This window comes from Oncorhynchus clarkii, chromosome 23 (assembly GCF_045791955.1).
Source record: "Oncorhynchus clarkii lewisi isolate Uvic-CL-2024 chromosome 23, UVic_Ocla_1.0, whole genome shotgun sequence".
In the NCBI taxonomy this organism is placed as follows: domain Eukaryota; kingdom Metazoa; phylum Chordata; class Actinopteri; order Salmoniformes; family Salmonidae; genus Oncorhynchus; species Oncorhynchus clarkii.
Window position 1 is genome coordinate 41,559,583 of NC_092169.1, and position 21,860 is coordinate 41,581,442.

The 21,860-nt window shown below is 43.8% G+C and overlaps 1 protein-coding gene across 1 annotated transcript in view; it reads left to right on the plus strand.

Annotated features, from left to right (window-relative positions):
* Positions 1-21,860, plus strand: part of LOC139381372 (protein sidekick-2-like) — a 605,846-nt gene that overhangs the window by 560,748 nt on the left and 23,238 nt on the right. Inside the window, exons 33-43 of the mRNA XM_071124848.1 lie at positions 347-482; positions 6,017-6,073; positions 7,641-7,742; positions 8,364-8,479; positions 8,675-8,861; positions 9,911-10,048; positions 10,488-10,694; positions 11,125-11,250; positions 12,691-12,855; positions 13,135-13,275; positions 15,772-15,910. Of these exons, the coding sequence (XP_070980949.1) occupies positions 347-482; positions 6,017-6,073; positions 7,641-7,742; positions 8,364-8,479; positions 8,675-8,861; positions 9,911-10,048; positions 10,488-10,694; positions 11,125-11,250; positions 12,691-12,855; positions 13,135-13,275; positions 15,772-15,910 (1,514 nt within the window). The remainder of the gene's footprint in view (positions 1-346; positions 483-6,016; positions 6,074-7,640; positions 7,743-8,363; positions 8,480-8,674; positions 8,862-9,910; positions 10,049-10,487; positions 10,695-11,124; positions 11,251-12,690; positions 12,856-13,134; positions 13,276-15,771; positions 15,911-21,860) is intronic.

The following is a 21,860-nucleotide window of genomic DNA, read 5'->3' on the forward strand; positions in this document are numbered from 1 at the left end:
TCTAATGTTTTACAACAGGGGAATTTCTGTCTGTGTGAGTCAGCCATGGATGAGATCCGGTTGTCTGGGGATTTCTGTCTGTGTGAGTCAGCCATGGATGAGCTCCGGTTTTCTGGGGATTTTTGAATCCTCCTTTATCTTAGTCCTGTTGTACACTGGCCATGCTTTGCCGGGGAGGGCTTGCCATAAATGGGATGATCGTAAAGCGAGTTATAAATTAAATATATTATTATTTTTAATAAAATATCTAGTTAGCTTGCTCGTCTTTGTAAATATGACTGTCCGTGAAAGAGACTATGTTGAACATGACCTAATGGTAGTCTCACGTTATGTTTTGTCATCACAGCATCCGTCTGAGGAGAAGATTAACGGTATCCTCCTGGGTTTCCGGATACGATACCGGGAGCTCATGTACGACCTCCTCCGCAGCGTCTCCATACGCACCGCCAACAGCCCCTCCAATACATGGACCGAGCTCAACTGTGAGTATTGTCATAACCTCCCCACAATGCTCCTACAACCTCACATCAACCACCATCTCTCAAGAAGGCCACACAGAACTCCATCAGAAAGTGTACCAAACATTCTCCTATATTGTCTTCCTGTAACACTGGCTGTGCCTGACACCTGACACTACACTTCTTAGAATCAGTCCCTTCTAATAGTCTTCTACTATTTGCTCGGTCTGTGTGATGTTTAATTTCTCTTTGATGAAGTTAGTGTGGGTTCCTATGTCTGTGTGATGTTTCATTTCTCTTTGATGAAGTTAGTGTGGGTTTCTATGTCTGTGTGATGTTTCAATTCTCTTTGATGAAGTTAGTGTGGGTTTCTATGTCTGTGTGATGTTTAATTTCTCTTTGATGAAGTTAGTGTGGGTTTCTATGATTGTGTGGGTTTGTCACTGGTTCTTGCAGAACAGTCACATCAAATTGTATTTGTCACATGTGCCAAATACAACAGGTGTAGACTTCACAGTGAAATACTTACTTACAATCCCTTAAGCAGAGTTTTTTTTAAGTAAGAAAATATTAGCTACATTTTGTTATGTATACAGTGGCTTCGGAAAGTATTCAGACACTGACTTTTTCCACATTTTGTTACGTTACAGCCTTATAAAATGGATTAAATTCCTTTTTTTCCTCATCAATCGACACACAATACCCTATAATGACAAAAGTAAAACAGTTTTTTTTAAATGTTTGCAAATGTATTAAAAATCAAAAACAGTATTCAGACCTTTTGCTATGAGACTGGAAATTGAGCTCAGGTGCATCCTGTTTCCATTGATCATTGTTGAGTCCACCCGTGGTAAATTCAATTGATTGGACATGATTTGGAAAGGCACACACTGGTCTATATAAGGTCCCACAGTTGACAATGCATATCAGAGCAAAACCCAAGCTATGAGGTCAAAGGAATTGTCCGTAGAGCTCCGAGACAGTATTATGTCGAGGCACGGATCTGGGGAAGGGTACCAAAACATTTATGCAGCAAGGTCTCCAAGAACACAGTGGCCTCCATTATTCTTAAATGGAAGATATTTGGAAACACCAAGACTCTTCCTAGAGCTGGCTGCCTGGCCAAACTGAGCAATCGGGGGAGAAGGGACTTGGTCAGGGACGTGACCAAGAACACGATGGTCACTCTGACAGAGCTCCAGAGTTCCTTTGTGGAGATGGGAGAACCTTCCAGAATGACAAACGTCTCTGCAGCACTCCAACAATCAGGCGTTCATGGTAGAGTGGCCAGACAGAAGCTACTCCGCAGTAAAAGGCACATGGGGGAAAGAGGGATACCTAGTCAACTACAACTGAAATGGGTCTTCCGCATTTAACCTAACCCCTCTGAATCAGAGAGGTGCGGGGGGCTGCCTTGATCGACATCCACGTCTTCGGCGCCTGGGAACAGTGCTCAGGGGCAGAACGACAGATTTTTACATTGTCAGCTCGGGGATTGGATCCAGCAACCTTTTGGTTACTGGCCCAACTCTCTAATGACATCCACTTGGAGTTTGCCAAAATGCACCTAAAGACTCTCAGACCATGAGAAACAAGATGTTCTGGTCTGATGAAACCAAGATTGAACTATTTGGCCTGAATGCCAAATGTCACGTCTGGAGGAAAACTGGCACAATCCCTATGGTGAAGCATGGGGGTGGCAGCATCATGCTGTGTTTATGTTTTACAACGGCAGGGACTGGGAGACTACTCAGGATAGAGCAAAAGATGAACAGAGAATAGTACAGAGAGATCCTTGATGAAAACTTGCTCCAGAGCGCTCAGGACCTCAGACTGAGGCGAAGGTTCACCATCCAACAGGACAATGACCCTAAGCACTGTCATGACGTGGCCCTTTCTGGGTACAGATCGTGGCTTCCCCCTCTCTCACTCCTACACCCAGGTTCTGTTATCTCAGGTTGTAAAATTCTGTAGGAGACTCTCTCCCCCAGGCCATGCAGAAAGAGAGACATATACAGTGGGGCAAAAAGGTATTTAGTCAGCTACCAGAGAGACCTGTAAGAGACCAGGTCTGAGAGAGACCTGTAATTTTCATTATAGGTACACTTCAACTATGACAGACAAAATGTGGGAAACAATTCCAGAAAATCACATTGTAGGATTTTTAACGAATTTATTTGCAAATGATGGTGGAAAATAAGTATTTGGTCAATAACAAAAGATAATCTCAATACTTTGTTATATACCCTTTGTTGGCAATGACAGAGGTCAAACGTTTTCTGTAAGTCTTCACAAGGTTTTCACACACTGGTATTTTGACCCATTCCTCCATGCAGATCTCCTCTAGAGCAATGATGTTTTGGGGCTGTTGCTGGGCAACACGGACTTTCAACTCCCTCCAAAGATTTTCTATGGGGTTGAGATCTGGAGACTGGCTAGGCCACTCCAGGACCATGAAATGCTTCTTACGAAGCCACTCCTTCGTTGCCCGGGCGGTGTGTTTGGGATCATTGTCATGCTGAAAGACCCAGCCACGTTTCATCTTCAATGCCGTTGCTGATGGAAGGATGTTTTCACTCAAAATCTCATGATACATGTCCCCATTCATTCATTCTCCACATTGCATAGCAAACACAAAACTATGAAATAACACATATGGAACCATTTAGCAACAAATACGTGTTAAACAAATCAAAATATATTTGAGATTCAAATAGCCACCCTTTGCCTTGATAACTGCCTGCTTTTCCTTCACTCTGCGGTCCAACTCATCCCAAACCTTCTCAATTTGGTTGAGATCGGGTGATTGTGGAGGCCAAGTCTGATCTGATGCAGCACTCCACCACTCTCCTTCTTGGTCAAATAGCCCTTACACAGCCTGGAGGTGTGTTGGGTCATTGTCCTGTTGAAAAACAAATCATAGTCCCAATAAGCCCAAACCAGATGGGATGGCGTATCGCTGCAGAATGCTGTTGTAGCCATGCTGGTTAAGTGTGCCTTGAATTCTAAATAAATCACAAACATTGCAACCAGCAAAGCACCCCCACACCATAACACCACCTCTGTGCTTTACGGTAGGAAATACAAGTGGAGGTCATCCGTTCAAAGACACCGCATGTCACAAAGACACGGCGGTTGGAACTAAAATTCTCCAATTTGGACTCCAGACCATTGCTCATGTTTCTTGGCCAAAACAAGTATCTTCTTCTTATTGGTGTCCTTTAGTAGTGCTAGTGCAGCAATTTGTGCATTAAGGCCTGATTCACATAGTCTCCTCTGAACAGTTGATGTTGAGATGTGTCTGTTACTTGAAGCGTTTATTTGGGCTACAATTTCTGAGGCTGGTATCTCTAATGAACTTATTATTATTCCAACAAGGAACACAGACTGAGACCAAGTTCTCTTTTACAGCTGGGTCCTGCGTATTCATGTTTACACATACACTTTAGGTACAGTGATTAAGAAACTGCACAAGACAAACAAAATGATCACAGATAACACAAAAACATACAGCAACATATTACATTTACACACAGGTTATTCCCCTAACAGCACAATAACTTGTATTACCCGAAACAGTTACAAGCCATACAAAAATAAAAATCCTCCAATAAATATTTAAAATGGGCGACAGGGGGACAAGAGTCTCAGGTTTAAGTTTAGTCTGCAGGCTATTCCATAAGCAAGGAGCGAAGCCACTCCGTAACAGGAAAAGGCAGCCATACCCAACTCTGTGGAAATCGCATGGGCCTCAAGTGTAATCCAGGCTTGAGACCTGATTTTAGGAATTATAATTATAATATTGATGAGTGATGATAAATAAGAAGGTAGCTTATTCAGAAGTGCTGTATAGACAAACACGAGAGCATGTTGTTCTTGTCTCACAGACAGTGAAGTCCAACCCACATTTTGATATAAAACTCAGTGGTGAGTTCTGTAGCTGGTGCACATAAGTGCGCAATGATAAGTAGCATCCAGCGATTTAAGTGTTGATGCCGTAGCATGCATGTAAATAATATCCCTATAATGTATAACAGACATAAAAGTAGCTTGCACAATTTGTCTTCTATTTGTAGAGGACAAACATGTCCTGTTTCTATAGATGAAGACTAGCTTGATTTATAGCCGTTTACAAAGTTGGTCAATATGCCTTTTAAAAGACAGTTCATCATCCAACCACATCCCTAAGTATTTATACACAGAGACCTGATTAATTTCAGAACCATCTAAGCTCGAAAGTGCAAGTGTATTTTCAACCAACTTTTTGAACCTATTAAAAATCATAAAATGTGTTTTCTTTGCATTTAAAACAAGTTTCAGCTGCATAAAATACCCTTGTAGAACTTAAAATATGTCTCCAATAGTGATAATGCTTGGTCAATCATCCTCTGCAGTTGAGGTAACTCTGGGTCTTCCATTCATGTGGTGGTCCTCATGAGGGCCAGTTTAATCATAGCGCTTGATGAAACTTTCAAAGTTCTTTCCTGAAGCCCACGATCATCTACTTTGTTTTGTTGATGTTGAGTGAGAGGGTATTTTCCTGGCACCACACTCCCAGAGCCTTCACACGTAGGCTGTCTCATCATTGTTGGTAATTAAGCCTACTACTGTTAATCGTCTGCAAACTTGATGATTGAGTTGGAGGTGTGCGTGGCCATGCAGTCATGGGTGAACAGGGAGTACAGGAGGGGGCACCCTTTTGGGCCCCAGTGTTAAGGATCAGCGAAGTGGAGGTGTTGTTTCCTACCTTCACCACCCATCAGGAAGTTCAGGACCCGGTTGCGCAGGGCGTGGTCCATACCCAGGGCCTCAAGCTTAATGATGAGCTTGGAGGGTACTTTGGGGTTGAATGCTGAGGTATAGTCAATAAACAGTATTCTTACATAGGTATTCCTCTTGTCCAGATGGGATAGGGCAGTGTGCAGTCCAATGGCGATGGCATCGTCTGTGGATCTATTGGGGCGGTAAGAAAATTGAAGTGGGTCTAGGGTATCAGGTATGGTGGAGGTGATGTGATCCTTGACTAGTCTCTCGAAGCACTTCATGATGAGCGAAGTGAGTGCTACAGGGCGATAGTCATTTAGTTCAGTTACTTTTGCTTTCTTGGGTACAGGAACAATGGTGGCCATCTTGAAGCATGTGTGGACAGCAGACTGGGATATACTTCTCAAAAAAGTAAAGGGAACCCTAAAATAACACATCCTAGATCTGAATGAATGAAATACTTGTGTATATATGTGTATATATATATGTGTACATGTATGTGTTTGTGTGTGTATGTATGTATGTATGTATGTATATATATGAACAAAAACATAGATAATAAACACTGAGTAGCAGCAGCTTAAAAAATGTCAATGCAAATAGTCTGGGTAACCATTTGATTAACTGTTTGGCTGTCTTATGGCTTGGGGCTAGAAGCTGCTAAGGAGACTTTTGGACCTATACTTGGAACTGCGATACCACACTAACAAAATAACATGTCTCTTCTCTACCCCCCTCTCTCTTCTGACTTCTGACTCTCTCTCCTATTCATGTTTGACCCATCACCCTCACAGCGCCCTACAGCGTGAGAAACCTGAGCGAGTCCTCTCTCACCCAGTATGAGCTGGATAGTAAGTCCTCACAGGCCTGCCTGCGTCTCACACACTGTCTCACACACTCTGTCTCACACACACTGTCTCACTGCTGATGAAACACAGTCTGTCTCACTGCTGATGAAACAGTCTGTCTCACTGCTGATGAAACAGTCTGTCTCACTGCTGATGAAACAGTCTGTCTCACTGCTGATGAAACACAGTCTGTCTCACTGCTGATGAAACTCAATCTGCCTCACTGCTGATGAAACTCAATCTGTCTCACTGCTGATGAAACTCCATCTGTCTCACTGCTGATGAAACGCAATCTGTCTCACTGCTGATGCAACTCAATCTGTCTCACTGCTGATGAAACTCAATCTGTCTCACTGCTGATGCAACTCAATCTGTCTCACTGCTGATGCAACTCAATCTGTCTCATTGCTGATGAAACTCAATCTGTCTCACTGCTGATGAAACGCAATCTGTCTCACTGCTGATGCAACTCAATCTGTCTCACTGCTGATGAAACTCAATCTGTCTCACTGCTGATGAAACTCAATCTGTCTCACTGCTGATGAAACTCAATCTGCCTCATTGCTGATGAAACTCAATCTGTCTCACTGCTGATGAAACGCAATCTGTCTCACTGCTGATGCAACTCAATCTGTCTCACTGCTGATGCAACTCAATCTGTCTCACTGCTGATGAAACTCAATCTGTCTCACTGCTGATGAAACTCAATCTGTCTCACTGCTGATGAAACTCAATCTGTCTCACTGCTCATGAAACTCAATCTGTCTCACTGCTGATGAAACTCAATCTTTCTCACTGCTGATGAAACTCAATCTGTCTCACTGCTGATGAAACTCAATCTGTCTCACTGCTGATGAAACTCAATCTTTCTCACTGCTGATGAAACTCAATCTGTCTCACTGCTGATGAAACTCAATCTGTCTCACTGCTGATGAAACTCAATATGTCTCTGATACAGTCTCTGATACAGTCAGCTGCCTTGAGTCTGAGTCATGAGGAAATGTATATGATACAGTCAGCTGCCTTGAGTTGGAGTCATGAGGAAATGTATATGATACAGTCAGCTGCCTTGAGTTGGAGTCATGAGGAAATGTATATGATACAGTCAGCTGCCTTGAGTCATGAGGAAATGGAAAGTGAAACTAAGTCTAATGGAGTTGTTGCCACATGCTTTGTTTGTCTGTTCTGACAGTGTGCTCAAACAGACCACTACGTGAGCCCTGATTTAAAGACTCTCTGTCTACGTGGTTGCATTGTATTTTCAATAGGAATTTACTTGTCCATTGGTAGATTTACTTGTCCATTCCAAGTCTCATGGGCTCATGAACTTGTATTTGTTTTGTTAAGCAGCACAACGCCAGACGGTCACATATTTCAGGGTATTGCTTTCCAGTACGCAATAACAACTCAATTACATCTTTGGATAGACTCTAACTGTATTTTCTGGCATGTATTGGTCGCCCCCACAAAACAGTTTTCTAACCTCTGGGTCCTTTCTGGTTAAATAAAAGTGAAATTAAATATTGTGCTGCGTTGTTGGTTAATGTCAGTGTTGTTCCTTGTTCCCCAGACCTGAGCAAACACAAGCGCTATGAGATCAGGATGAGTGTGTATAATGCCGTGGGGGAGGGACCAACCAGCACACCACAGGAAGTGTTTGTAGGAGAAGCAGGTAAGTCGCAGAGTGAGGGAGTGAGGTTACACACACAATCTATCTCTCTCTTTCTCTCTGCTTTTCTTGTCATTTCAATCATCACCTCAACGGAGGACCTGAATAGTAGAACTATAGACTATCTGACCTCCCTGAACTATAGACTATCTGACCTCCTTGAACAGTAGAACTATAGACTATCTGACCTCCCTGAACAGGAGAACTATAGACTATCTGACCTCCCTGAACAGGAGAACTATAGACTTTTTGACCTCCCTGAACAGGAGAACTATAGACTATCTGACCTCCCTGAAGGCAGGGGGATTATTCTGCTTGTCAAGCTGCTTTTGGCAAACATCTATTGAATTGGTACCATTAAGTTCATTCAGGTTTCAGGATACATTCACTTTTCTTAAATCCCCATGTCTTTGACTGTGAGAGCCTGGGAGTGTACAGTGGGGATGGTTTTCCCTGTTCTCAGCCAAACAGTTACCAGTCCACACACAGGCAGATAGACAATGATGTTGTAGTGTTTCCAGGAACAGTGAGGAAAAAAAAGAAATGCTGAAATGGGTTTCACTGAAATCTATTCTGTTTTTAATGTTGTTTCTTGCTTGATTTTTCATCTTGATTTTTTCACAGTACCCACCGCCCCACCTCAGAACGTGGCCATCCAATCAGCAACGGCCACCCAGCTGGACGTGACGTGGGAGCCTCCTCCATTGGACTCTCAGAACGGAGACATCCAGGGATACAAGGTGAAGAGGAGGGTTTCACAAGGATGGAGTTACCATAGAATTCTTATCATTTAAATAATTCCAATCGAAGTCATCCAAATGTAATGGCAGTTACACATGTTTGCTTCTCTTTAATCCCAGTGGGATTTAAAGGCCATCTTTGCTGTGGCTTAAGATGTGTATGTTCTCCATATCTCCTCCTTCTTCTCCCTCCAGGTGTACTTCTGGGAGATCCAGCACAAGAATGAGACGGAGAGACTGCGCACCCTGTTCCTGCCAGAGGGAGGGGTCAAGCTGAAGAACCTGACTGGATACACCACCTACATGATCAGTGTGGCCCTCTTCAACGCAGCAGGGGACGGGCCCCGAAGCCCACCAACCAGGGGCCGTACACAACAGGCTGGTAAGGGTGGGACACACACAGATACACACACACACACACACACACACACACATACACAGGAGCTGTCTATCTTAAAATGAAAAGAAAGCAATTCTATTGACTCAAATTCCTCCTCCAACTCCCACAAACCATCCAGGGATTTCTATCTGTGAGCTTTTATACAATGCACCTAATTGTTGCTGTCAGCATGCCAAGCCAGGAATGTTAGAAACCACACAGCATAAACATCAGTTACCTTTCAATTTCCTCTTTCAGTCTCTTGACTCATCCGCTGGTTCCCTGGACAGTCATGTTTGGTATAAGATGGTATGAAAATGTTTAGAGGCTAAAAGTTATTTTTTTCTCGAAGCTCCTTCCTGTGGTTTCTTGGAAATGCTTTGTCTCTGGCTCAGTGTTCTAAATAGCAACAGAAGACAGTCGCCAGATACTTGTTCCCTCCAGAGGTCTTCCTCCCTCCCTTCTGAACAGTCACTGTAGAAATGTGTGTTTCATCCGATCCCCTCGTAAAAAGGAAAGTGTTTGCAGTTTTCTGTGTTTGATATCTCAAGAGGGAGTGGAGGGGTGTAAGTGGGTGGTAGATACAGAGGGCTCTAGCCTTTTTGGTGGAAAAGACGGAAGCAGGTGACAAGCGTGTTGAGGAGAAGAGATGCACAGGACTGGTACAACGAGGCTCATCACACAATGAAGCCTGTTTTTCACAGAACTGATAGCAGAAGGCTCATCACACAAATGAGAGCTGTGTTGGATGTACTGTGTTAGTGTCACAAGCTCATCTATGGCACTGTAGCCTATAGGCACTGGAGCCTGATGATATGATGGCTGTCATGGGGATAGAAAATGACTAAAAACAAACAATATATCCTAAATTGTTTTTGCAATGTCTTTCCAATCTTCAAAATAGAACTCGTAACTCAAATTGTCCTGTGTTCTGAGGCCATCATAAAAAGGCTGTCAAAGTACACAATCCAAGATGTAGCACTACTGTCTATGGCCCCTAACCCTTAACATTTTACCCTTAACCTCTGACCTGTGTGTCCTCTGAACTCCAGCCCCCAGCGCTCCCAGCTTCATCCACTTCAGTGAGCTGACTACCACGTCAGTCAACATGTCCTGGGGTGAGCCCACCTACCCCAACGGCATTCTAGAGGGCTACCGGCTGGTCTACGAGCCCTGCACCCCTGTTGACGGTAAGACACCCACCTCGTCATGTCCCACATCTCACATTTGACAATTCACAACGAATGCACATTTCTGAATATGCATCCCAAATGACACCCCATTTCCTATGTAGTGCACTATTTTTGCCCTATATAGAGAGTAGATTGTCATTTGGGACACGAGCTCAGTCACACTGTTTGTGGCTAAACATCAACGATCCAAATAACTTAACTTGACATTTTTTCATTACTGAACGAGTGGTGGCCTTCATTTCGTGTGTTGACACCAAATAACATGCTGAATCATTTGATAATGTTACTATGTTAACCCTTTTCATTCATTTCCCATGTACGTCCCAACAACTGTTGGACTGTGCCTATGTCAGTGTGTGTGTTTTTGTGTGTTTCATGTTGTTCCAATCCATTCTCTGGGTATTAGCCCCATTTTAAATGTGGTGTGTTTGTCTAGAATCTTCCGTGGCCTGTGCCGACTGTCTTCACTCCCCCTCCCCCCCAGGCGTCAGTAAGATAGTGACGGTGGACGTCAAAGGGGCCCCGTTCTGGATGAAGATAAAGGACCTGGCTGATGGGGTGACCTACAACTTCAGGATCCGGGCCAAGACGTTCACATACGGGCCTGAGGTGGAGGCTAACATCACCATGGGGCCTGGGGAAGGTTTGTCTATCTTTGGCTGTGTTTATAGTTCACTGAGGCCCAAATTCTAACTTGCAAAATGCCCCCCTTTTGTTAAATGTATTTAACTAGGCAAGTCAGTTAAGAACAAATTCTTATTTACAATGATTGCCCAGGAACAGTGGGTTACCTGCCTTGTTCAGGGGCAGAACAACAGATTTTTACCTTGTCAGCTCGGGGATTTGATCTAGCAACCTTTCGGCTTCTGGCCCAACCCTCTAACCACAAGGTTACCTGCCACTTAGCTCAACATTCTGTGCAAATCTTCAATTAACATCAATGCATGATTAACAAATGTCAGAGTGTGCTGGTCTCAATTTAAGATTAGGCCCTGAATGTGCCATAATATTTTTGAAAGCATATTGAGGCTGCCTGACTCTAAAACCTTTCTCTAACCGTTGACCCCACGCAGGAGCCCCGGGCCCCCCTGGAGAGCCTTTCATCTCTCGGTACGGCTCAGCTCTTACCATCCACTGGTCCAACGGTGACCCCGGAAGTTCGCCTATCACACACTACGTCATCGAGGCCAGACCTTCAGGTATATACACCCAACACGTGACATACTGGACACCACTGCTTGACGTATTCTTTTTAGCTTCTAGTGGAATTAAGAGCCTCAGCAGTGCATCTGCAGTGAACCCTGTTCTGGTTCACATAGTGGACACTTCCAGATTGATTCACGTTTCACATTCTTTCCAATCATGCAATCTCTTAGCCCGGCCTGATACTTGCTTGGACAGGAATAATCTGTCTAAGATTAGAGTGTCAATGTGTTTCCACAGATGGTGATGCTCATTCTCTATTCTTTTAATGGAGTATTGATTGAGGTGCAGCAGAGCTTGAGACGTAGTATCACGTTTCATCTGTGATTGGGAAAGGGGGGAAAGGGGATACCTAGTCAGTTGCACAACTGAATGCATTCAACTGAAATGTGTCTTCCGCATTTAACCCAACCCCTCTGAATCAGAGGGGGGCTGCCTTAATCGACGTCCACGTCATCGGTGCTCAGGGACAGCCGTACAGAGGGAATACATGGATGATGGATGTAGGGAGGGAGGCACAGTTGGGAATTTGGATTTCACTATCAGTTGGGGGCACTAAGCCCCAGATGTTGAGAGTATGGGACTGACTGACATGGTGGGAAACCCAATTAGGCAGCAGAGGCTTAGCTTCGTATGGATTACATTGATCTCCCTAGAGCAGGGCTATTCAACCTTATGGTTTTCTGTTCTACCTGATACTTAATTTCACACTCCTTGTGTCCCAGGTCTAAATCAGTCCCTGACCAGAGGGGAACAATGGGACAAATGGAGGTCCAGAGATGAGTTTGGGGGCCTTAGAGGATGATTAGGATGCCACAAACACATACCCCTAAACCCCAACCCCCCTGACCCTCTTTCTTATCCTAATATCCTGCCACTGTCCAAGTGACCCTGCTCCTAACCACAAGTAGGACTAGTCAGCTCTTCTTGTTACTAGTGCACAGTCTGTCATAGTCAGGAAAAACTGCTGGCGTTACAACACATTCAATTGATCCTTCATATCTTCACTTCTTCACTACTGACATAAGCGTTACATAAACTCTGGTGTTGGCTGATGTTTTTGAGCACTCCATGAACGCTGTCAAACTCCAAATAATATTTATAGTTATTAGCACTTAGCCCTTATGGATTCTGGCAGCCATTGCAAAAGGAAACATGAAACATCGCATAATAGTCCCTCTTGTGAATCATACCTACCCATGTTTTAGATCCGTTGTTGTACCTCAAAGACCAGAGAGCCCCATATGGAAGCTGTAAAATATATAACTTACATAATGTGTGTGTGGTATGAGTTACCTTGGACATTGTCAGATTGTGTTCATACTATATGCTTTTAAATAAGCTCTTATATCAATGAGTCTGGTTTACCACTATGTTTTGTCATGTCTGATTACTACTCATTGAAATACATTCTACTTCTTCTACTCTGCCAACAGATGAGGGCTTGTGGGATATCTTGATCAAGGACATACCAAAGGAAGTGACGTCATACTCCTTCAACATGGACATTCTGAAGCAAGGGGTTAGTTATGACTTCCGGGTTATTGGCGTGAACGACTATGGCTACGGGTCTCCTAGTCCACCCTCAGCCTCCATATCTGGTGAGTTATTCCATATATCTACAGTATGTCCCAGATGTCACCCTATTCCCTAGTACACTACTTCTGGCCAGGGCTCATAGGGGTGTCATTTGGGGGACACACAAGCCATCGAGCTTGAGGTTTTCATGTTAATCAATGACAATATTACTTCATTATATAGAATATAAGACTAATCAGTATAACACAAATGTACCACAGTCATTTTCAGATGCTACCTTTGCATCAGTGCTCCCTGTCCTTGTGTTTAGTCCAGTTGTTATATGTGTTCTTCTCCTCCAGCCAAAAAGGTGGCGCCATTCTACGAGGAGTGGTGGTTCTTGGTGGTGGTGGCCCTGGTAGGTCTTATCTTCATCCTCCTTCTGGTCTTCATCCTCATCATCAGAGGACAGAGCAAGAAGTACGCCAAGAAATCTGACTCAGGTGAGAGGCAGAGACGAAGATGTCATTGACCTGATATTACTAGGCAACAAGCTATTTGTTATGGTTATGGTTTGGTTTTGGGTAGTATGGAGAGAGGGAGTGAGGGAGAGTGAGTGAGTGATAGAGAGAGGGAGAGGAAAGAGGGGAAAGGAGAGAGATCTATAGAGGAGGAGTATATTAGAGGGGGAGTATAGTAGATATAGTAGAGGGGGAGTATAGTAGAGGAGGAGTATAGTAGAGGGGGAGTATAGTAGAGGGGAAGTATAGTAGAGCAGGAGTATAGTAGGGGAGGAGTATAGTAGAGCAGGAGTATAGTAGAGGAGGAGTATAGTATAGGGGGAGTATAGTAGAGGGGGAGTATAGTATAGGGGGAGTATAGTAGAGGGGGAGTATAGTAGAGGAGCAGTATAGTAGAGGAGCAGTATAGTAGAGGAGGAGTATAGTATAGGGGGAGTATAGTAGCGGGGGAGTATAGTAGAGGAGGAGTATAGTAGAGGGGGAGTATATTAGAGGAGGAGTATAGTAGAGCGGGAGTATAGTAGAGGAGGAGTATCGTAGAGGAGGAGTATAGTAGAGGGGGAGTATAGTAGAGCAGGAGTATAGTAGAGGAGGAGTATAGTATAGGGGGAGTATAGTAGAGGGGGAGTATAGTAGAGGAGCAGTATAGTAGAGGAGCAGTATAGTAGAGGAGGAGTATAGGGGGAGTATAGTAGAGGGGGAGTATAGTAGAGGAGCAGTATAGTAGAGGAGGAGTATAGTAGAGGAGCAGTATAGTAGAGGAGGAGTGTAGTAGAGGAGGAGTATAGTATAGGGGGAGTATAGTAGAGGGGGAGTATAGTAGAGGGGGAGTATAGTAGAGGAGGAGTATAGTAGAGAAGGAGTATCGTAGAGGAGGAGTATAGTATAGGGGGAGTATAGTAGAGGAGGAGTATAGTAGAGAAGCAGTATAGTAGAGGAGCAGTATAGTAGAGGAGGAGTATAGTAGAGGAGCAGTATAGTAGAGGAGGAGTATAGTAGAGGAGGAGTATAGTAGAGGAGCAGTATAGTAGAGGAGGAGTATAGTATAGGGGGAGTATAGTATAGGGGGAGTATAGTAGAGGAGGAGTATAGTAGGGGAGGAGTATAGTAGAGGAGGAGTATAGTAGAGGAGGAGTATAGTAGAGGAGGAGTATAGTAGAGGAGGAGTATAGTAGAGGAGCAGTATAGTAGAGGAGGAGTATAGTAGAGGAGGAGTATAGTAGAGGAGGAGTATAGTAGAGGAGCAGTATAGTAGAGGAGGAGTATAGTAGAGGAGGAGTATAGTAGAGGAGCAGTATAGTAGAGGAGGAGTATAGTAGAGGAGGAGTATAGTAGAGGGGGAGTATAGTAGAGGAGGAGTATAGTAGAGAGGGAGTATAGTAGAGGAGGAGTATAGTAGAAGGCCTTCAGTATCTATTCTGCTCCTCTCAGAAATTAGCAGGTATTTCCTCTGGCTCAACACTTATCTCTGCTGTGTGGCACTGTCAGTGCCAGTCTGGATCACGGGCAATCCTGCCAGGGTAGGGCATCCAGCGGGTCACTGCCCATGTTTCTGACTGACAGACGAAACACAAGAGGTCCTTTCTTCCCTTCTCTATCGCTTCCCTTTATTCTCTGCTCTCTCACACAAAGATACTCTCACAGACCCCCTGTAACCCCCTCATGGAATACTGGACCAGTCCTAGTTAACAGATCAGCTTGTTAGTGTGACTGCAAATAGAGTGACTATTTGCAGAATGACAGCTTTGCTCCCAGATGTCTTTGGAGGGGTCTGGTATATCAGGGGGGTAGTTGATGTTTGGACCTTTGCGTTCCCATAGATTCCTACTTCACTCATAGGCAGGAAATATATTATCATACTGTAGACCCAGGCCCAATAGAGTCTGCTGATCAAAGCTCTTGCTAAGAAGGGGTAGGTCAGAGGGTAGGTCAGAGAAGTAACAACACAAATCAGTTTTAAATCAGCATTACATCTACATCAACATTACATTACATCGACATCAGCTGATAAGGCTATTGACCTAGACTTTGTGGGTTTTAGTTTAGGTTTAAAGGCTGTGTTTTGGTTGAATATTGCGGAATTTATCATCAGCCTGGCTTCAATCGCCTAATATACTGCTGATGACATCATTATGGAATCATTCCAGTCACTCCTCTAGTTTCTATAGAACTCAGTAGTAACATTAGTAGTGGTAGAGTACATAACAGAATATTATGAATAACATACATCCATGATTCATCCTCTAGTGTTTCTATACAACTCATAGTGTATGTGCAAAATGGCACCCTATTCCCTATGTGGTGCATTACTTTTGACAATGGCCTATATAGGGAATATGGAGCCATTTGGGGCACAGCCATACAGTAGTAAAAGTACTAGAGTGGGCTACATGACATACAGCATCACTAACCTCCAACTGCCTGTCTGTCCGTCCTTCTGGCCTGTAGTCACAGTGTCTCCCTATGTGTGTTCATCAGGGAACAACTCCAACTGTAATGCCCTGACCCATGGAGATATGGTCAGCCTGGACGAGGGACGCTTCCCCGCCCTGGAACTCAACAACCGACGGCTGTCCGTCAAGAACTCCTTCTGCCGTAAGAACGGTGTCTATACCAGGTCAGTAACCAGCCATGGCCACACCAAGAACATGTCTCTAGCCATGGCCACACCAAGAACATGCCTCTAGCTATGGCCACACCAAGAACATGCCTCTAGCTATGGCCACACCAAGAACATGTCTCTAGCTATGGCCACACCAAGAACATGTCTCTAGCTATGGCCACACCAAGAACATGTCTCTAGCCATGGCCACACCAAGAACATGCCTCTAGCTATGGCCACACCAAGAACATGCCTCTAGCTATGGCCACACCAAGAACATGTCTCTAGCTATGGCCACACCAAGAACATGCCTCTAGCTATGGCCACACCAAGAACATGTCTCTAGCTATGGCCACACCAAGAACATGTCTCTAGCTATGGCCACACCAAGAACATGCCTCTAGCTATGGCCACACCAAGAACATGCCTCTAGCTATGGCCACACCAAGAACATGCCTCTAGCTATGGCCACACCAAGAACATGCCTCTAGCTATGGCCACACCAAGAACATGCCTCTAGCTATGGCCACACCAAGAACAGGATCATGTTGTCGTCCAGAGTCAGATGTATGTATTTTCCAAGCTATAGCACACCATTTGTTACATACAGCATGTTTTTAAAGGATCAAATAGTTTGGTCTGCTTCGTATTTTCATTTTTGCCATGGCGTAAGAACGGTGTCTATACCAGGTCAGTAACCAGCCATGGCCACACCAAGAACATGTCTCTAGCCATGGCCACACCAAGAACATGCCTCTAGCTATGGCCACACCAAGAACATGCCTCTAGCTATGGCCACACCAAGAACATGTCTCTAGCTATGGCCACACCAAGAACATGTCTCTAGCTATGGCCACACCAAGAACATGTCTCTAGCCATGGCCACACCAAGAACATGCCTCTAGCTATGGCCACACCAAGAACATGCCTCTAGCTATGGCCACACCAAGAACATGCCTCTAGCTATGGCCACACCAAGAACATGCCTCTAGCTATGGCCACACCAAGAACAGGATCATGTTGTCGTCCAGAGTCAGATGTATGTATTTTCCAAGCTATAGCACACCATTTGTTACATACAGCATGTTTTTAAAGGATCAAATAGTTTGGTCTGCTTCGTATTTTCATTTTTGCCATGGAAAACATATTGCGATACTGGTATCGTCCCAGCCCTACTTGGCATGTAAACAAATGTCTTTGCATTACCTTGAGTTGACACTTTTACTCATTGCACCTTTAAATTGACTGGTTTGAATATGTTTTTGACAATACTGTATAGTTACAATGCTAATTATTATGGTACTGCGTTTATCATTATTGAGAAAACACTATGGCTGTGTCTGAAATGTGGCTTGCCTACCGCTTACTAAAACTACATACTGTGTACTAATCGTACTACATACTATTTAGAATGTCCTGTTTAGTAAAAACGTGTGCAGTAAGCAGCAAATATCAACATAATCAACATAATCCATACTGTTCCCCGCTATTCATTTGTTTTTGTAGAGTGCGTCCCTTATTCTAAATATCAGCTGTTGTCAGACGCAGTGGGTGTGAAAAGACCATTCTCCTCCTCAAAAGTGTGCAGGGAATTCTATAAATGAAAGCCGAAATAAGTATTACATTCTGGCATTTAAAGCAAACTCAATTTCCAAAATTTCACGTATTATAAAATGTTCTATTTTTGCATACCCAAAAATCCAAAAATGTAGAACGCCAGTATGGGTATTTGGACATCGCCTATGACTTGAATCATGCATGGAGAAGTCCAACTAAGGCCGATGGATGGAACAGACTTTTTGCTGTGATGGAATGTATACTCTCCTATTAACCCTATATTTCCACTGTAAAACACAAAGAGAATGGCTGCTTTCTTATGATGCAGTATATTCCAGGCATGGGTTCAAATACTTTTCAAAAACTTTAAGGTTTTGCTTTAGCTGGCTTGCACTCAAAAAAAAAGGCTGGATTAAATTCAACCCAGTGCTGGGTAAATAGTGGACAGAACAAACGTTGGGTTATTTTAACCCAGACAGATTGGTTATTGAGCTGTGATCCACCGGGTTAGAGCAGAAGACCGGAGGCTTGACTTAGTAAGAGCGTGGCTTTCAGCTATTTCATTTTGGCCACCCGTGAGAGTAAATGTCATTCCGGTTCATCGGTTGTGTTGTATTGTCAGCACATGTTAAGATGACGCCCCATGGAACGGAAGAAAAGATGGCGCGACACAAAGAAGGATGTGAGGTTCAAACTGCGAAATACAAACCAAGTAATTTCTCTTTTGAGTCAAGTACAGGACCGATAATAGCTTTTTACGCTCCTAAAAACCGTGAGTAGGCGACGGATGGTGAACTGGAAAAGATCACTCTCCTGACAGAAGTGAAGAGTAAGAACCTGCGCTGACAGGTGAAGGCTTCCAGGCCTCACCCTGATGATCAGGAAAATGCCCGAGATGACTCTGGCCCAGAGGTAGTACGATTCATGGAGAAAGTGGATCCATGCCTTTTGGCTGATCCGTTTGTGGTGTTTGGCTGGGTTCTGTCAATATGGTCAAAGTATTGATTTTTTGTGGGAGGGAGAGAGCGCTACACGTTTCACGACTCGGGACAAAAGCTGTATCCTGCTTTGCTCTTTGTAGTGCAGCTGAAAGCAGTGATAACTGGGGTGGTGTTGAGATGGATCTACTGAAGTTGAGGATCAGATGGATCAGATCAGGATGCAGACCTAGAGGCGAGCTTGAGACTGAGGAGACCCTTTCTGTCCTTCTGAGTTTTGATGCAGAATGTTTGCCGGATAAGTCATGCTAGGGTATTTAAATTATCCCGTGACAGCTTTTGTTCCAAACTAGGGCTGACCCCATTTAGTCAACTGGTCGAATGCTTGGTCGGTTTTTTTAGTCGAGCAATGGCAAAGCAATTATGGCACACGAGACACCTGTGTGATTCACCCCTGTCTGAGTGGACTAATCCATTGTGGAGGCAAAGGGGATGGCACACCAGTTTCACCAGTAGTACATTTACCCTAAATTCCCATTATTTAGAATCTACGTTTTAGTTATGGTAACTTATGTTGATGCATTCAATATATTATATATTATTATTAAAGTCTTGTCATTGTAGGTGTGGACACATTATTTGCAGAGCACACAACCTAGGCTTACAAATGTTGATTTATTTAATTCCATTTATGAGTTTTAAATGCATTTATTGTCTTTTGTTTGGACCGAACATGTCAGTCTTGAGTGAGGACACACACTTGATTACGCATAGAACTAGTCCTAGGCTACCATCACTGTGGAGCTTCTCAAAGTAATTTCTTCTTTGCCTCAAACGGTAAGTAAACAAAGTCTGTTTTTGCGTCCATTGAGAATGACAATAGTTCCTCAATGTAGCCTATTTGCTCAATCTTTCCAGCTCTCTCCCTTTCAATAACCACTCAGCATGAAAGGGGATAAAAATGTCATACTCTGGTCGGGTGGAAACATTATTAAATAGGCCTACATGATTACTTCTTATCCCTTCGGCAAATAGCCTACAGCTCTGGCTGTCCGGAGCTCACTGGCACAGGAAACTCTGAGGGCCCAGAATATTTTATACAATGTTTAAAGTTTTCTACCATGAGCTTGGGCTGACTAAGCTAATAGTTGATACAGTGTTTTAAATTCCTTGCAGATAGGCAATGCATAGCCAATGTAATTCATAGGATACACTATATATACAAAGGTATGTGTACACCCCTTCAAAATAGTGGATTATACACCCGTTGCTAACAGGTGTATAAAATCAAGCACACAGCCGTGCAATCTCCATATTCAAATATTGGCAGTAGAATGGCCAAGTCAGTTTGTCAAATTTCTGCCTGCTAGAGCTGCCCCGGTCAATTGTAAGTGCTGTTATTGTGAAGTGGAAACCTCTAGGAGCAACAACCGCTGAGTGCTGAAGCACGTAGTGAGTAAAATATGCCTGTCCTCGGTTGCAACACTCACTACCAAGTTTCAAACTGCCACTGGAAGCAACGTCAGCACCAGAACTGTTCATCGGGAGCTTCATGAAATGGGTTTCCATGGACGAGCAGCCACACAAGCCTAAGATCACAATGTGAAATGCCAAGCGTCGGCTAGAGTGGTGTAAAGCTCGCCACCATTGGACTCTAGAAGAGTGGAAACTTGTTCTCTGGAGTGATGAATCACACTTCACCAATTAGCAGTCCGACAGACAAATCTGTATTTGGCAGATGCCAGGACAACAGTACCTGCCTGAATGCATATTGTCAACTGTAAAGTTTGGTGGAGGAGGAATAATGGTCTGGAGCTGTTTTTCATGGTTTGGGCTAGGTCTGTTTGTTCCAGTGAAGGGAAATATTAACGCTACAGCATACAATGACATTTTAGACGATTCTGTGCTACATTAACCACAGGATTTTACTGTTTGGCTCTGTGTATTACCATACAGTAAATTAGGATTAATCACATCAAATTAATGTTTGGCTCTGTGTACTACCGCACAATAAGTTAGGACTAACCACAGCATTGCGACATATTGGGAGTTCCTGCTCTACTGCTCACTGCATTTACAGTGGGGCAAAAAAGTATTTAGTCAGCCACCAATTGTGCAAGTTCTCCCACTTAAAAAGATGATAGAGGCCTGTAATTTTCATCATAGGTACACTTCAACTATGACAGACAAAATGAGAAAAAAAGTCCAGAAAATCACATTGTAGGATTTTTAATGAAATTATTTGCAAATTATGGTGGAAAATAAGTATTTGGTCACCTACAAACAAGCAAGATTTCAGGCTCTCACAGACCTGTAACTTCTTCTTTAAGAGGCTCCTCTGTCATCCACTTGTTACCTGTATTAATGACACCTGTTTGAACATGTTATCAGTATAAAATACACCTGTCCACAACCTCAAAAAGTCACACTCCAAACTCCACTATGGCCAAGACCAAAGAGCTGTCAAAGGACACCAGAAACAAAATTGTAGACCTGCACCAGGCTGGGAAGACTGAATCTGCAATAGGTAAGCAGCTTGGTTTGAAGAAATCAACTGTGGGAGCAATTATTAGGAAATGGAAGACATACAAGACCACTGATAATCTCTCTCGATCTGGGGCTCCACGCAAGATCTCACCCCGTGGGGTCAAAATGATCACAAGAACGGTGAGCAAAAATCCCAGAACCACACGGGGGACCTAGTGATTGACCTGCAGAGAGCTGGGACCAAAGTAACAAAGCCTACCATCAGTAACACACTACGCCGCCAGTGACTCAAATCCTGCCGTCCCCCTGCTTAAGCCAGTACATGTCCAGGCCCGTCTGAAGTTTGCTAGAGAGCATTTGGATGATCCAGAAGAAGATTGGGAAAATGTCATATAGTCAGATGAAACCAAAATATAACTTTTTGGTAAAAACTCAACTCGTTGTGTTTGGAGGACGAAGAATCCTGAGTTGCATCCAAAGAACACCATACCTACTGTGAAGCATGGGGGTGGAAACATCATGCTTTGGGGCTGTTTTTCTGCAACGAGACCAGGACGACTGATCCGTGTAAAGGAAAGAATGAATGGGGCCATGTATCGTGAGATTTTGAGTGAAATCCTCCTTCCATCAGCAAGGGCATTGAAGATGAAACGTGGCTGGGTCTTTCAGCATGACAATGATCCCAAACACACCGCCCGGGCAACGAAGGAGTGGCTTCGTAAGAAGCATTTCAAGGTCCTGGAGTGGCATAGCCAGTCTCCAGATCTCAACCCCATAGAAAATCTTTGGAGGGAGTTGAAAGTCCGTGTTTCCCAGCAACAGCCCCGAAGCATCACTGCTCTAGAGGATATCTGCATGGAGGAATGGGCCAAAATACCAGCAACAGTTTGTGAAAACCTTGTGAAAACTTACAGAAAACGTTTGACCTCTGTCATTGCCAAGAAAGGGTATATAACAAAGTATTGAGATAAACTTTTGTTATT